Source organism: Bactrocera neohumeralis, unplaced genomic scaffold (assembly GCF_024586455.1).
Source record: "Bactrocera neohumeralis isolate Rockhampton unplaced genomic scaffold, APGP_CSIRO_Bneo_wtdbg2-racon-allhic-juicebox.fasta_v2 cluster10, whole genome shotgun sequence".
Lineage (NCBI taxonomy): Eukaryota > Metazoa > Arthropoda > Insecta > Diptera > Tephritidae > Bactrocera > Bactrocera neohumeralis.
This window is the reverse complement of record NW_026089623.1, coordinates 12,600,514-12,616,188: the sequence shown is the minus strand read 5'-3', so window position 1 is coordinate 12,616,188 and position 15,675 is coordinate 12,600,514. Positions and strand designations below refer to the sequence as shown.

The 15,675-nt window shown below is 40.7% G+C and overlaps 1 protein-coding gene across 1 annotated transcript in view; it reads right to left on the bottom strand.

Annotated features, from left to right (window-relative positions):
* Positions 1–8,641: 8,641 nt before the first annotated feature.
* The window catches only part of LOC126765530 (uncharacterized), a 39,072-nt gene continuing 32,038 nt past the window's right edge, over positions 8,642–15,675 (bottom strand). Inside the window, exons 3-5 of the mRNA XM_050483145.1 lie at positions 10,543–11,470; positions 9,930–10,383; positions 8,642–8,991 (exon numbers count right to left, since the gene is read on the bottom strand). Coding sequence (XP_050339102.1) covers positions 10,818–11,470 — 653 coding nt within the window. The 3' untranslated portion in view covers positions 8,642–8,991; positions 9,930–10,383; positions 10,543–10,817. The remainder of the gene's footprint in view (positions 8,992–9,929; positions 10,384–10,542; positions 11,471–15,675) is intronic.

Genomic DNA, 15,675 nt, shown 5'->3' with positions numbered 1-15,675 from the left:
TATATATTGTCAATTGAGGAGGTTTCATATGCAAGCATGTGATTCCAATCATTCAGTTTGTATGGCAGATATATGCTATAGTTAGCCGATCTGAAAAAGTTTTCCATACCAGCACAAGATTCCGGTCGTTCAGTTTGTATAGCAGCTACATAAATGCTATAGTGAGCCGATCTGAACAATTTCTGCGTATATTACATTATTATCTTAAAAAATAACCTGTGCCAACTTCTGTGTTTGTATGGCAACTACATATATGTTATAGTGGTCCGATATCGGGGAGGATGGAGTCATGTGTAGAAGTTCACGCAAGTGAGGAAAGTTCTCTGATCGCCATTCACTTGGGAGTGGCCAGAAACGATTCTTTTACACATGGCTCAAGCAGCTCACTACTTCCGGTCTTTGACCAAGTATCCTCTGGGTAGCCTAAGAACATCCGTTCGAAGGCGAGCTAAAGTGAGAAGGCGAAACATTCCCTACAAGGGTTGTGCGCTGGGCTTGGGACCCGCCACGTAAAAAAACAATACCAATGAAAACGTTTCTTCAACATATCGCTGATTTGCGCCCACGCCCCGACGGAAGAGAAGGACGATGTGACCAAAGATGCCTTCTATGAGCGCTTGGAGCGCGCTTATGAGAGCTGCCCCCGCCACGATGTCAAAATCGTGCTTGGCGACTTTAACGCCAGGGTGGGCAAAGAAGGTATATTTGGCACTACGGTCGGTAAATTCAGCCTCCACGACGAAACATCCCCAAATGGGTTGAGGCTGATTGACTTCGCCGGGGCCCGAAATATGGTTATCTGTAGTACTAGATTCCAGCACAAGAAGATTCATCAAGCTACCTGGCTGTCTCCGGGTCGAAAAACTACCAACCAGATCGATCATGTTGTGATAGATGGAAGACACGTCTCCAGTGTTTTAGATGTGCGTGCGCTCCGAGGTCCTAACATCGACTCGGACCACTATCTTGTTGCAGCTAAGATTCGCACTCGCCTCTGTGCAGCAAAAAACGCACGCCAACAAACACAAGGAAGGTTCGACGTCGAAAAGCTGCAATCACAACAGACAGCCGAACGATTCTCTACTCGGCTTGCACTCCTGCTCTCTGAGAGCACTCGTCAACAACTCGGTATAAGGGAACTGTGGGACGGCATTTCAAACTCCTTACGTACAGCTGCAACCGAAACCATTGGTTTTCGGAAAGTGCAAAAGAACAGCTGGTACGACGAAGAGTGCCGTGTCGCAGCGGAGAGAAACAGGCTGCCTACCTCGCAACGTTACGATCGACCACTACACGTGCAGGATGGGATAGATACCGAGAGTTGAAGAGGGAAGCGAGACGCATTTGCAGACAGAAGAAGAAAGAGGCCGAAATGCGTGAGTACGAAGAGCTTGATAAGCTGGCCGACAGGGGTAATGCTCGAAAATTCTACGAAAAAATGCGGCAGCTTACAGAAGGTTTTAAGACCGGAGCATACTCTTGTAGGACCCCCAAAGGTGATCTAGTCACTGATGCCCAGAGCATAGTTAAATTATGGAGGGAGCACTTCTCCAGCCTGCTGAATGGCAGTGAACGCACAACACCAGGAGAAGGAGAACCCGATTCCCCAATCGATGACGATGGAGCAGACGTTCCATTACCCGACCATGAAGAAGTTCGAATAGCAATTGCCCGCCTCAAGAACAACAAAGCGGCAGGGGCCGACGGACTACCGGCCGAGCTATTCAAACACGGCGGCGAAGAACTAATAGGGAGCATGCATCAGCTTCTTGTAAAATATGGTCGGACGAGAGCATGCCCAACGATTGGAATTTAAGTGTGCTATGCCCAATCCATAAAAAAGGAGACCCCACAATCTGCGCCAACTACCGTGGGATTAGCCTCCTCAACATCGCATATAAGGTTCTATCGAGCGTATTGTGTGAAAGATTAAAGCCCACCGTCAACAAACTGATTGGACCTTATCAGTGTGGCTTCAGACCTGGAAAATCAACAACCGACCAGATATTCACCATGCGCCAAATCTTGGAAAAGACCCGTGAAAAGAGAATCGACACACACCACCTCTTCGTCGATTTCAAAGCTGCTTTCGACAGCACGAAAAGGAGCTGCATTTATGCCGCGATGTCTGAATTTGGTATCCCCGCAAAACTAATACGGCTGTGTAAACTGACGTTGAGCAACACGAAAAGCTCCGTCAGGATCAAGAAGAACCTCTCCCAACCGTTCGATACCAAACCACGTTTCATACAAGGCGACTCCCTATCGTGCGAATTCGTCAATCTGCTGCTGGAGAAAATAATTCGAACTGAGAAATTAATCCAGCAGGTACAACCGATGATATTGTTATCTTTGGCCTCAACACCTGCGCTGTTAGTTCTTCTTTCAACTCTACGACGTTAAAGTAGACCCTGACCTTCATAAAGTCTCTTAGAGTAACGAAAATGATTACATGTACTTAGTTTATGGGAACTGAGGTAAATAGTGAACCAACATCACATATCTTCGGCCTGAAACTATTATCCATATATATAAAATTAAGTGGCAAAACTTCCTGTTCGCATACTCCTCCTAGACGGCTTGCCCGATTTCAATGAATTTGCAGCGGTGATTGGGGTCTGTTTGGAGGGTGCACATACGAAATTTAATGTGTGCATCATTGCACGTTTTGCAAAAAAAAAAAAAAAAAAAAAAAAAACTGGCGGATGTTTACAATTAATAAAAAACATTGACATCGCATGTTGATCCGTTTTGCCTGTCATTCGTTCTTTCTATGGATGACTGTCAAGCTAACAAGACATACACAACGTAAGTGTTCCGAATGCACTGAGTGTATAAAAAATGTTTCACGCCATGCGGTTCGATTGTCGCTTGAAAATGCGCGGTGTGTGTAAAAAAAAGTGTTTCAACATTGTGTGTTTTTTCCAGATTTAATTCCATCCATTTGCTACATTTATTCGAACCGATTTTGTGTTTTTCTGCTGACCGTGCAACACACACAAAGCAAGTGAGTATTGTTATTGTTTCGTAAGTGCTTCATGAGGTTCGCAAAAAAAAAATACATAGTTTAAGATGTAGTTTTAGGTTAATTTACCAAACGAGGTTTCAGACAAGGCGACTCCCTATCGTGCGACTTCTTCAACCTGCTCCTGGAGAAAATAGTTCGAGCTGCAGAACTAAACAGAGAAGGTACCATCTTCTATAAGAGTGTACAGCTGTTGGCGTATGCCGACGATATTGATATCATCGGCCTCAACACCCGCGCCGTTAGTTCTGCTTTCTCTAGGCTGGACAAGGAAGCACAGAAAATGGGTCTGGTAGTGAACGAGGGCAAAACGAAATATCTCCTGTCATCAAACAAACAGTCGTCGCACTCGCGACTTGGCTCTCACGTCACTGTTGACAGTCATAACTTTGAAGTTGTAGATAATTTCGTCTATTTAGGAACCAGCATTAACACCACTAATAATGTCAGCCTGGAAATCCAACGCAGGATTGCTCTTGCCAACAGGTGCTACTTCGGACTGAGTAGGCAATTGAAAAGTAAAGTCCTCTCTCGACGAACAAAAGCAAAACTCTATAAGTCGCTCATAATTCCCGTCCTGCTATATGGTGCAGAGGCTTGGGCGATGACAGCAACCGATGAGTCGACGTTACGAGTTTTCGAGAGAAAAATTCTGCGAAAGATTTATGGTCCTTTGCGCATTGGCCACGGCGAATATCGCATCCGATGGAACGATGAGCTGTACGAGATATATGACGACATTGACATAGTTCAGCGAATTAAAAGACAGCGGCTACGCTGGCTAGGTCATGTTGTCCGGATGGATGAAAACACTCCAGCTCTGAAAGTGTTCGACGCAGTACCTGCCGGGGAAGCAGAGGAAGAGGAAGACCTCCACTCTGTTGGAAGGACCAAGTGGAGAAGGACCTGGCTTCGCTTGGAATATCCAATTGGCGCCACGTAGCGAAAAGAAGAAACGACTGGCGCGCTGTTGTTAACTCGGCTATAATCGCGTAAGCGGTGTCTACGCCAATTAAGAAGAAGAAGAGGTCCGATATCGGCAGTTCAGACAAATGAGCAGCTTATTGAAGAGAAAATTACGTTTGTAAAATTTCAAAACGATGTCTTAAAAACGAAGGGGCTAGTTCGTATATATACAGACGGACAGACAGACAGACAGACGGACATGGCTAAATCGATTCAGCTCAACATACTGATCATTTATATGCATACATACATATATACTTTATAGGGTCTCTGACGCTTCCTTCTGGGTGTTACAAACTTCGTGGCAAACTTTATATACCCTGTTTAGGGTATAAAAACAGCATTATACATTATGAGGATAGAAAAATTAGTACGCACAATATTCAAACACAGCTATTACATTAAAAACATTGAACCAACCCTTGTCAGTTACAGCAATATATTGACCGCTGAGATACAAAATCCTCATTGAAGAATATAAAGAATTTCTCAATATGTACCACGACTTTAACGCATAGCATGTTTACTGGGGATCCCGCTTAACGACAGCTAAAGGGCGATACCTATTCCAGGCAGCTCAAGAAACGGGGTGTGAGTTTGTATCAACTAGAACATCAACTTACTGGCCAACTGAGACCAGCAAATAACCAGCTGTAATAGACTTCTTTATAACCAGAAAGATATCTCGAAATGTCATCGAAATAGAAGATAAGTTAGATCTAAGCTATGATCACTCCCCATTATATTTAACACTAAATGAATCCGTTATTAAAAGAGATCTTAGTTTGATGCTACACAACAAAAATACGGACTGGACTTCGTTCAAACAAATACTGCAGTTTAAAATAAAGTGTAACAACCATTGAACAACTGGAATTAGAGGTTGACAAATTTACGAAAGAAATTCAACAAACAGTTTGGTATAGTACTCCGGAGATAAAGCGGAAAGTTATAGGTTCAAATTACCCTAAATAAATAAGAATCCTCCTAATTAGGAAAAAAATTTACCACGGAAATAGCAACAAACACGCTCACCACTCGACAAACCCATCCTTAATAAGGCAACAGCAGAATTAAAACTAGAAATCGCTCATATTAAGAAGGAGTCATTTAATAAATATTTATCTCAACTATCAGCTAACAAAAAAGATGGAAAAGTACAAAGTATCTGAAACGTCCAACAAGCGACGTTGCATTATTAAACATTGCTTCCTATACATGAGCTAGAAGGGATTGTGATAAAGTTAATGCATTTGCAAAACAGCTAGCTGAAACCCTTCGTCCAAACGGGACTAGTGAAATCGCGTTCCTCAGTAGTATTCAACAGGATCATGCAACAATCCCAGCAATCACCATTTGTGAATTTAAAAGTGAAATTAAAATACTTAAAATTAAGAAAGCTGCTGGATTCGAACTAATTACAACTGAGGTGTTAAAACAGTTACCATACAAATGTATACTGAAGCTCGCCTATATATCTTTTCAATACAGCAATCCGTCTGACACATTTTCACAGCCTTTGAAAAGTTACCGAAGTTGTTATGGTTCCCTAGCCAGGAAAGGATCTAATGTAGTCTTGTCATAAAGACCAATTTCACTACTTCCACAAATCTTAAAAATTAATTTATGAAAGATTAAAATCTATTATCGGCGAAAAGCAGTTAATCCCATTGCATCAGTTCGGTTTTAGAAACAAGCATTCAACAATAGAACAAATTCATAGAATAACATTCGAAATTGAAAAACCCTTGGAGGAGAGAAACATTAGAAAATGTGACTCATGCTATGGTAACAAAAACACCTAGCACATATGTAGGTGAGCAATACAAAGTATCGTAAAAATGCATTTGTTGTTTCTAAGACTTCTACCAAAAGTTGTGCGATTTGTCAAAAACATGACCATATTGTGTACATTTGGCCACTATTCGCAAGTTTGAGTGCAAGTGACAGGTGGAAAGAAACTAAAAGAACACATTTGTGCATAAATTGCCTCAAACCAATGTTGCTCAATAAAGCATTATACCCTGCTGCACCTTATTCAAGTTCACCAAGCCGTAACTGATATTTCAGAAACCACATCTGGTCCATCACAGCCAGCAGTCCTCGTCACAAGGGCGTCAAAAAGTCGCTCAACTTTACCTCAGCCACGCTCTTGTTCAGCTGAATGTGTGCTTCTTGCACATGCCATATCGAGCAATACTCGATTCTGCTTCACATCTCAACTTTATAACGACGAGATTAGCAAATCAATTACAAATTAAAAAATCTAAATCGTCTTTAGCAATTTCAGGTATCGGAGTTTATTGTTAATTCTAGCGTCAACATTGTAATTCAACAGCTTCAGTGAAAATTTAGAATCTGCCGAAACTTTAAATTAGGGATTGGGATATTCCAGCGAATATCAGCTTAGCTGATCCTGAGTTTCAGAAGCCCCAATGTGTGGACCTTGTCATAGGTGCAAGTATATTTTTGGTTTGCTGTGCATCTGTCAAATTCGTTTGAAAAATAATTATGTTCTCCAAAAAACTCGTTTTGGATGGATCGTATCTGGTAGGCAAAGCACATCGCCAAGGCTATCATCGTACACAACAACAATAATAACCTCACTTGAGTGTGACATAGGGAAATAGACAATAGTTTTGATCCCATTAGTAAGGCAACAAGAGAGGAACTCGATTGCGAACATCACTTAAAGGCAAACTACAGTCGCTTGCTCACAGGCGAATATTTGTTTCGCTTAGCCCAGTATCAGCCTTCTTGGTGATTCCAACGAGCAAGCGTTACGATAGTTTCTAACTCTTGAGAGGCATATCGAACGTAATAAAGAAGTAAAATTACAATACGTATCTTTTATGAAGGAATATCTCGAACTTCAACACATGTCTCCAGTTTCGAAGCCAATACCATCGGTACCCACATATTTTATTCCACATCACTGCATGTTCAAAAACGATAGCACAACAACAAAGCTTAGAGTCGTATTCGACGGCTCAGCACAGACTACAACTGGTTATTCATTGAACAATGCACTGGTGGCAGGTCCAACCATTCAACCAAAGTTAGCCGACACTCTTCTTAGAATTAGTGCGAATCCGGTCGCCCTAAGATAATTACTTGCATTGCATACTTTGGAATGGTTTGCACCATTTTTGGCTATTCGTACCATGCATCAACTTGCGATCGATGAAGCAGTTTTATACCACAACTTTACGATGAATTTAGTAGTATAGGAAATATTTCCACGATATTTTGGCTTTCGAGTAGGTGGTCGTTTAGAAAATACATTATTTGATTATCATTCACTACATTCAATCATTCTACCCAAGGGACATCCCCTAACAGAATCTATTATAACACATTTTCACCATCAGAATCTGCATGCCGGACCTCAAGCATTATTTGCTGCAATACGACAACAATATTGGCCCCTGGGAGGCGAAATTTTCGTGAGTCACATAGTAAGCAGGTATGTGCGATGTTTCAGACTACGACCCAAAAATACCGATCTGAAATAAGAAGCAGACCACCAACGAAATGTTACATATGTAAGTCTCTTCATATATTTTATTACGAAGGCGGTTCGGTTTTATCGGCAGTGTCTTGTTGAAGGAATTGACTGGAAGTTTATTCCACCTCGGTCTTCTTATTTCGGAAGCCTTTGGGAGGCCTCAATTAAAATATCGAAATTCCATTTCTGGGGAATTGTTGGTTATGCAGTACCCTCTTTTGATGAACTTAGAACACTTATATGTCAGATCTCATTAGTTTTAACTCTCGACCACTTTGACCAATTAGAGAAAATCACGATGATTTAGATAATCCCACACCAGACCATTTCCTTATAGATACACCACTAACGTTTCGAGTTCCGAATATTTATCACTTTTGCAACAACGCTCACGATGGCAATATCCAAGGAACAATATCCCAGTTGGAACTCTTGTCCTTATAAAGGATGAAGCATTGCCACCACTCAAATGGCTGCTTGGAAGAATCACTAAGGTCTTCCTGAGGAACGATTCTAAAGTTCGTGTAGCTGAAGTTAAAAAGACCAATGGTATTTGCAAACAAGCTATCTCCAAATTGTGCGCTCTTCCCATTGATGATCATTTAGCTGGCGGTATGACTCGCCATCAGGGGAAATCTGTTCAGAGTGCTCAGAGCGTCACCTGATAATTAAGTGGCATCACTTACCACTTTTTGTAAATTTTGGCACACTGCAATCCTGTAAAACATTAGATGTAACAATTGCTTAAATAAATTACATTCGCTTTTATAACGTGAACAAACCAACACACATTCAGCCTTTTTTTCTATTTCACTTTTCGTCGCTATTCGTTCGAGCGAAAAAATTCTTGCTGAACGACATACAAGCATGTTGAAATAAAGAGTATTGAACTTAATCTGAAATTGTCGAAAATAAAAAGGCTATGCAGTTGCATAAAGTGGATAACACTTGCGCATGATGAACTCTCTTTTTGATTCGTAATGCGCCTACAACAACAAAAGAACGCCAAAACAATACGAGCGTTATATACGTATACATACATATACTTACATACTTGGTGTAATGATTTATGTACCACCTTCTCCGCATACACCGTATATTTTTACCAAAATTGCTATTAAAAAACTCGATTTGCACTTCAATTCAAGTTGTTATCAACTTTTGAATTTATTCACTCACAAAAGAATAAAATACAAGTACAAGTATATTTGAATTTAACGCAAGAAAATGTAAACTTTTGTATTTATTCTTTCACAACATAGGTATAAAAATGTTTTAATTTTGAACAAGATGTTCGCAAAAAAGGTAAAACTAAAGTAGCCAAAAAGGAGTCGTGTGTGGATCGGACCGATGTCGTAGCGCCAGAGTGATTTTCGGTCATGTGGCGAAAGAACTAGCGAAAATGAATATTTGGTATTGCCACTTGCGAATTTTTAAAATTCGCTCCGCCTCAACTGTCAAAATTTGGCGAACGTTTATTTGATTCGAGAATCTAATTAAAAATGGAGAAAACGTTAGTAAAATTTTAAAAAGGTATTTATTGTATTTAATTCATTACAAATTTAATTATTTTCGGAATAAAACGAACTACTCAAAAGCAATTTGAGGTATTGGTGAAGTTGATGGAAGGAAATCCTGAGTTAGCCAGAGGAATGGCTCCGTTTGGCTCAACAAAAAAAAATAGGATGGAGTTGTGGGAAGCAACTGCTTTAGAGTTAAACCATATCGGCCCTCCAATACATAGTGGCAGCGAATGGAATAAGATAAGAATAAACAATTTTGATTGCATATATGTACATATCTGTATTAATTTGTGTATTTCTTAGGTTTGGTTGGACTATAAGTTAAAATTAAAAAGGAAAATTGCAGATAATCGAAAGGAGATTGCAGCCAAAGGTGGAGGACCAAACAACCAACGGAGTTTAACGCCATTGGAGCAGGCCGTGGACGAGCTGCTCAGCTTGCAGTAGGCAGTGAATCCAAGCGGAGCCGCATTTGGTAGCACTACACCTGCACCTGCACCTGCATATTTAGAAGAAGAACATCTGGAAGATGTCGAAGTGCAGCCTGAACATGCTGGAAATGTTAGCATTTCGTCTAGGCAGGCACCTACAAGCAGAGTGGAGGAGCGCGAAAATTTGCGTATGAAGGCTTTGGAGAAACAAGCAGAAACGCAAGAAAGCCTTGTCGGTATTATGCAAAATATTAATTCGGTGTGTAATGAAATTTCTAGATACAACAGAAAAATTTACGAATTAAAAAAAGAATTATTTAAAGAATAATAAAAATTAATTTACGAATTATAAAATGAAAGAAGAAAGAAAGAAGGAAGAAAATAAAGAAAAAATGGGCGACATAAAGAAAAAATTGAAATAAAACTAAAAGAATTAGAATTAAAAAAATTGAAATACTCAAAATAAAAAAACGTACCTCCTGCAATTCAAAATTAATTTCAGTTATTTTATTGTAGTTATGTTACATATATGTACATATATTTTGGGGATGCAACTATACTATGACAATGCATTCGCAATTTGTCTTCGGCGATGATCTGCTGCTGTTCCACTGAAGTTTCCTTCAACTGGTTCCAGTGGTACTACCACATCAACAAAAGTTTCTTCTTCAGGATCATTCACATTATATTGTTTGCAAATATTGTGTAAAGCACAACAAACATTTACAATAACAGTTGCTTTACTAGGAGGATGTCGTAGTTTACGTTCACCTAGTATACAACGAAAACGGCATTTCAGCACTCCAATTGTCCGTTCAACTACGTTCCTTGCCTTTGCATGTTTCTTATTAAAATTTGATTCCACTGTTCCTGGTAAAGCGTTTCGGAAAGGCGTCCATAGATACTCGTGTAGTGGATAACCAGAATCACCTATAATATATTTAATTTTAGTAATCATATCCTGATAAAAATTAATTTTTTAAGACCAAATAATAATAAGTAATAATTTATTTATTTAGTTGCTACTTACAATCATCGCATTTATGCTGTTGAATAATTCTTTATGACAATAAAACTTCCGACACTCACCTTGTAACGAAATCGAAGTTAAAAAAGTAGAGTTGACTGCGTGTACGAGTATGCGCACGGGCCGAAAACAAAAGAGAGGCTGGCGCCGTCCGTCGGTCCCTTTTGTTGATTATGTTCTGGTGTCCTCGTGTGTGAAGGTATGGTGTAGATGATGATGCGGTGGGCATCATGCCGATGTGTTGAGAATAGGGTGTGTAGTGTGGGATGTAGCTATCTTATATTAAGAGGGGGGCGCAGAAGCTCATTTAATCACCCAGGTCCCCCTAAACGACTGTTTAGCCTAAAAGGCGCTGCAGCTGTTGCACCGTTGCCACAACATTGCTCAGACCCGTGGATCGGCGAGATGGTGGTCCAGTCTGTCGACGCCGCACCGAGGTTCCACTTCGCTGGTGTATGACACGATCAGCGGGTGGAAGTCGAGATACGTGGCCGCGATGGTTGGGTGGCCGGTTAACTTCGCGTGACGAGCTGCGGTGTAGCAGCGTGTGATGCGGCCGGTAACACAGTTGGCACAGCCCACGTGACTCACACTCTGTAGTCGTATGAGTGTGCGACAGGCAGTTGAGGCAATACCCGTGGGCCTGGGCAACTTGCTGCCGTTGCAAAGGTCGCATACCCCTGAATATTCCACAATGGTGCAGAGGATGTATGCGTCGACAGATGGGGCACCTAATCCGACGGGTCTCCGAAGTCCTCGATGTGATCGGTGGTGGTCGGGTGCCACCACGAGGCGCGGGTGCAGGTACCGCTGCAGGCGCGGATACCGGTACAGGTGCCGGCGTTGTTGCCGGTGCGTGGTTGCCGGAGTAGCAGCCGATGCTGTTGCAACTACCGTTCGGGGCGCTGGTGCAGGCCCGTTGCGTGGTACATTGGTTACCGCCTGAGCGGTTGGCGTATTTGCAACTGGCGTATCTACATCCATGGTAATCTGTGGTAAATGAGATGGTTAATTATACATATCTGTCATATAAGTTGATATGGGCAATCGTGCCACGATATGTGGCATGAATGGGCCGTCGTATTGATCGACCATTTTTTGTCAGTTTTCTTTACGGTTTGTTATTTTTATGTACGGTTTGTTATTTTTATTTACGGTTTGTTATCTGACGGTTGTTATTTGTTAACGGTTGGTATTGGCGTATTTTTCGTTTTCATTTGATTAGCTTATTGTGACACGATAAAATCGGTTTGTTTTTGCGGTTTTTGGATTCGCGATCATCGGAAGGTGGCAGAAAGCATAGCTTCACGAGCGGTCTGGTTAGCGTTCCGTTTTGCGTACGGAGATCAATGATTCGTATGTGACCGTCGGAGCCGTAATGTAGCTTTTCTATGCGGCCAAGCCGCCACTCGGTGGGGGGTAGACAATCATCGTGAATGAGGACACAGTCTCAAGTTTAGGCGCTTGTTCAGGAGTCTTCCAGAGGTATCTTTTGTAGAGATCCTTTATGTATTCGTCCTTCCATCGGCGGCTGAAATCATGATGGAGAATCTTAATTCGTTCCCATCGAATTAATAGGGATAGCGACTCCACGCCTGGCTCAGGAATGGCCAGGATGGGTGCTCCCTTTTGAAAATGCCCTGGAGTTAAGGCAGTGAAATCTGAGGGGTCTTGCGATAGTACTGTGAGTGGCCGTGAATTGAGAACGGCTTCAATTCGATTTAATAACGTCGTGAACTCTTCGTAATTGAATTTATAATTTCCAGCTACCCGTTTGAAATGGGATTTGAAGCTTTTTACAGCTGATTCCCATAAACCGCCCATATGAGGGGCGCTTGGGGGTATAAATTGCCAATTGATACCTTGAGGGGCGTACTTTGTACGATATCGGATGATACTTCTTTGAAAAAATCCACAAATTGCTTTTCTGTGGCTCGTTGGGCTCCAATAAAGGTTTTGCCATTATCGCTCATGATCTTTGATGGGTAGCCACGTCGAGCGACGAAGCGAGCAAATGCCGCGAGAAAAGCCTCCGTCGTCAGATTACTACACAGCTCAAGGTGTACTGCCTTTGTCGTGAAACATACAAAGACAGCCACATAGCCTTTCATGAGAGTAGGAGACCTTAACATGGACGCCTTTACCTGGAAAGGCCCAGCAAAATCAACACCTGTTGTGGTGAAAGGCAGAGCGAAGTTGCAGCGTTCAGGTGGAAGTGCTGCCATAATCTGCGTTCGCATCTTCTGTTTGTGTATAGTGCAAGTCTTGCACGTGAAGATGCACTTCTTGATTTGTGGCTTAAGAAGGGGGATATAATACTCCTGACGTACCATATGTTGCATGAGGCGATGTTCGGCGTGTAGCGTTAAGATATGGATGTAATGGAGGAATAATGTGGCAAATGGTGACCTTTCTGGAATTATTATGGGGTGGCGTTCATTGTATGTTAGGCTCGAATTAGCAAGCCGACCATTGGCACGAAACAGACCTTTCGTGTCCAGAAATGGGTTTAGAACTAAGAGTGAGCTTTTTTTATCAATCGGCTTCGATTCTCTTAGTGGTGATATATCGCGGCTGAAGTAGCGCGGTTGTGTATATGCTATTAGTGCGACCTTTGCATTTTGTAACTCTAGGTGCGTCACTTTGTTGCATGGGAAATTATGTGATCCTTTTACTTTGCTTTTGAGTTGCTTGATAAACTTGAACAAATATGCAACTACTCTGAGAGCTTTTGGAAACGATGAAAATCGTTCAAGGATGTCGGCATCATCCAATAATGTGTGAAAGGTGGCGATTTTCGACCTTCTGGTGCGATAATGTTGCGCATGGGGGATTGTGGCCAAAAATCAGGAGATTCTATCAACCATCGGGGGCCATTCCACCAGAGGGTGGTGGTGGCAAGGTGCAGTGGCTTGCACCCTCCTCTTGTACCTAGATCGGCAGGATTGTCTGCACTGGCTACGTGACGCCAAGTGGCTGATCCCACTAGGTCAAGTATTTGAGACGTTCGGTTAGAAATATACAATATAATATACAATAACAATAATACGTCAAATATGTCAATTTCGGATGAACTCGTGTGACATTTCTCAATTATTTTAGTAAGGCAACAAAAACAACAAAGTTGAGCGAATGTGTTCATTCGCCAGTCACAATATGAACATGGCGGATTTTCGCCTAAAACATTCGACTCGCCAATACATTCGCTTCGTCAGTGACAATACTAGCTGAAATAGAGTGAACAGATTATATCCCAAATACGAGAATACACAACCTATGTAAAAATGAGTTCTGCGGGAGGAAAAACAATGTATACACCCGATGTTGGATCGACAAGGGTAATTTTTTGAAGGCCGCCCACGCAAAAAACAGTTATACAAGAAAAAAATTTGATACACCCCGGTGTTAGACCGTCCAGGGTAATTTTTTTGTGAAGCGCGGCCGAAGGTCGCCCACGCAAAAAGGAGTTCAACGCGAAAAAAATTTGATACACCCCGGTGTTGGACCGACTAGGGTTATTTTTTGTGAACCGCGGCCGAAGGCCGCCCACGCAAAAAGGAGTTCAACGCGAAAAAAATCTGATACACCCCGGTGTTTGACCGACCAGGGTTATGTTTTTATAGGTTGTTGATTCTCGTATTTGGGATATAATCTGTTTACTTTATTTCTTTTAAGGTAACATTGATTATTTGACAGTTTGTAGCTCTTTCGTTATTTTTAAGTAAGTAAATTTTAACAATAAGTTAAAAATTGAATTAGAACTGTTTTTCTAATGTATAATTTAAAATAAATGTTTACAAACGAATTAGTGAAGTGCTAGTGGATATAAAAGTGAAAAATAGATGTACGTGCAAAATTAATTTTATATATAGAAAATATGTAATTAAAATATCGCTAATTTTCAACTGTAAGCGCGAATATCTCGAAAACTATAAGCTTCCTGCGGCTATAACTATATACATATATTCTTGATCTGGATAATCTCCTCTATACGACCATACCCCTTTTATCCCCGAAATCCTGGGACGGTATATTAAATTCTTCTCTTTGACTCACTTTCTTAAGGTAAATTTAATTCAGTGTGATGTCAACTGTCAAGCTACGAATAGCATTTTAATAATGAATAAATATTTGTTAAATGAAACTCAAATAATTGTGTTTATTGTCACTGGCGCTGTCGGCGGGATCAGTTAAAATGATCCTTTAAAAGAATCTAGTTAAGTGTTTTTGAAATCGTACAAAATTTAAAAACTTTATAAATAAAAAGTGAAAACACATATTGTGGAGTATTCAATTTTCCATTTTATACCTGGAAGCTGTAGCTGCATTACCTATAACCTTCAATGGCTTTTGAGGAAGGAAGCCCAGGAAATAACCTCTACGTGACATTCGCTGTCTAAAGTTCTCAAAAGTCGGTAAATATAAGAGTGATAGTAGCTGACGATCTTTGTGAGCAGTTGTTGTGTGTGATCATTGTACAAGCCACTTCGTCATCAAGAGAAGAAGAAAGAGAAATAGTGTCAAAAGCTGAATTTTCAGAGCAATCAATATACCCACTAATAACTATAACAATGACGGAAGCGAAGGAGAGAGAGAACGAACAGTGCAAATCATAAAAGTGATTGCTCCATTTGACGGCAAAAAAATTACCTGGCTTTGTGTATAGTATATTGACAGTTTAAATGGGATTACGCCCCCGTCGTCATCTTACACAAAAGGAAAATTCTTTTTATTTTCAATGTGTTGTAAGTACCCTTCATGGGCTGGCGTTAGATGTACATAGTGAAAAGAGATCAACCTGCGAGTTGGGAAATATTGAGATGCCTGTTAATTGATGAATTTGCAGATCCGACACCTATTACTACTATGATATTATTAGTAAGTAATTTGAAATACAGAGGTAGCGTTAAGCAACTATGTGAAGAAATAAATGCAGAAGTACATATGTAAGATTAAGGATAGAATTAAGTTAAAAGAATCAGACATTTCGACTATTAACTTCCTAATGTTGAATTACAATTTAACAATTACAAAAATAGTATTTACTCTGCTAATGCGCAACAATATATTCCTTACGATAATAGTTTAACTGATTTTCAACAACAAATTCCTATTTTCAATACTCCTTTTAATAATAACCCACAAAATCAAAGTCATAACACACAATATAATGACAATTTTGGTAATACTCTTAA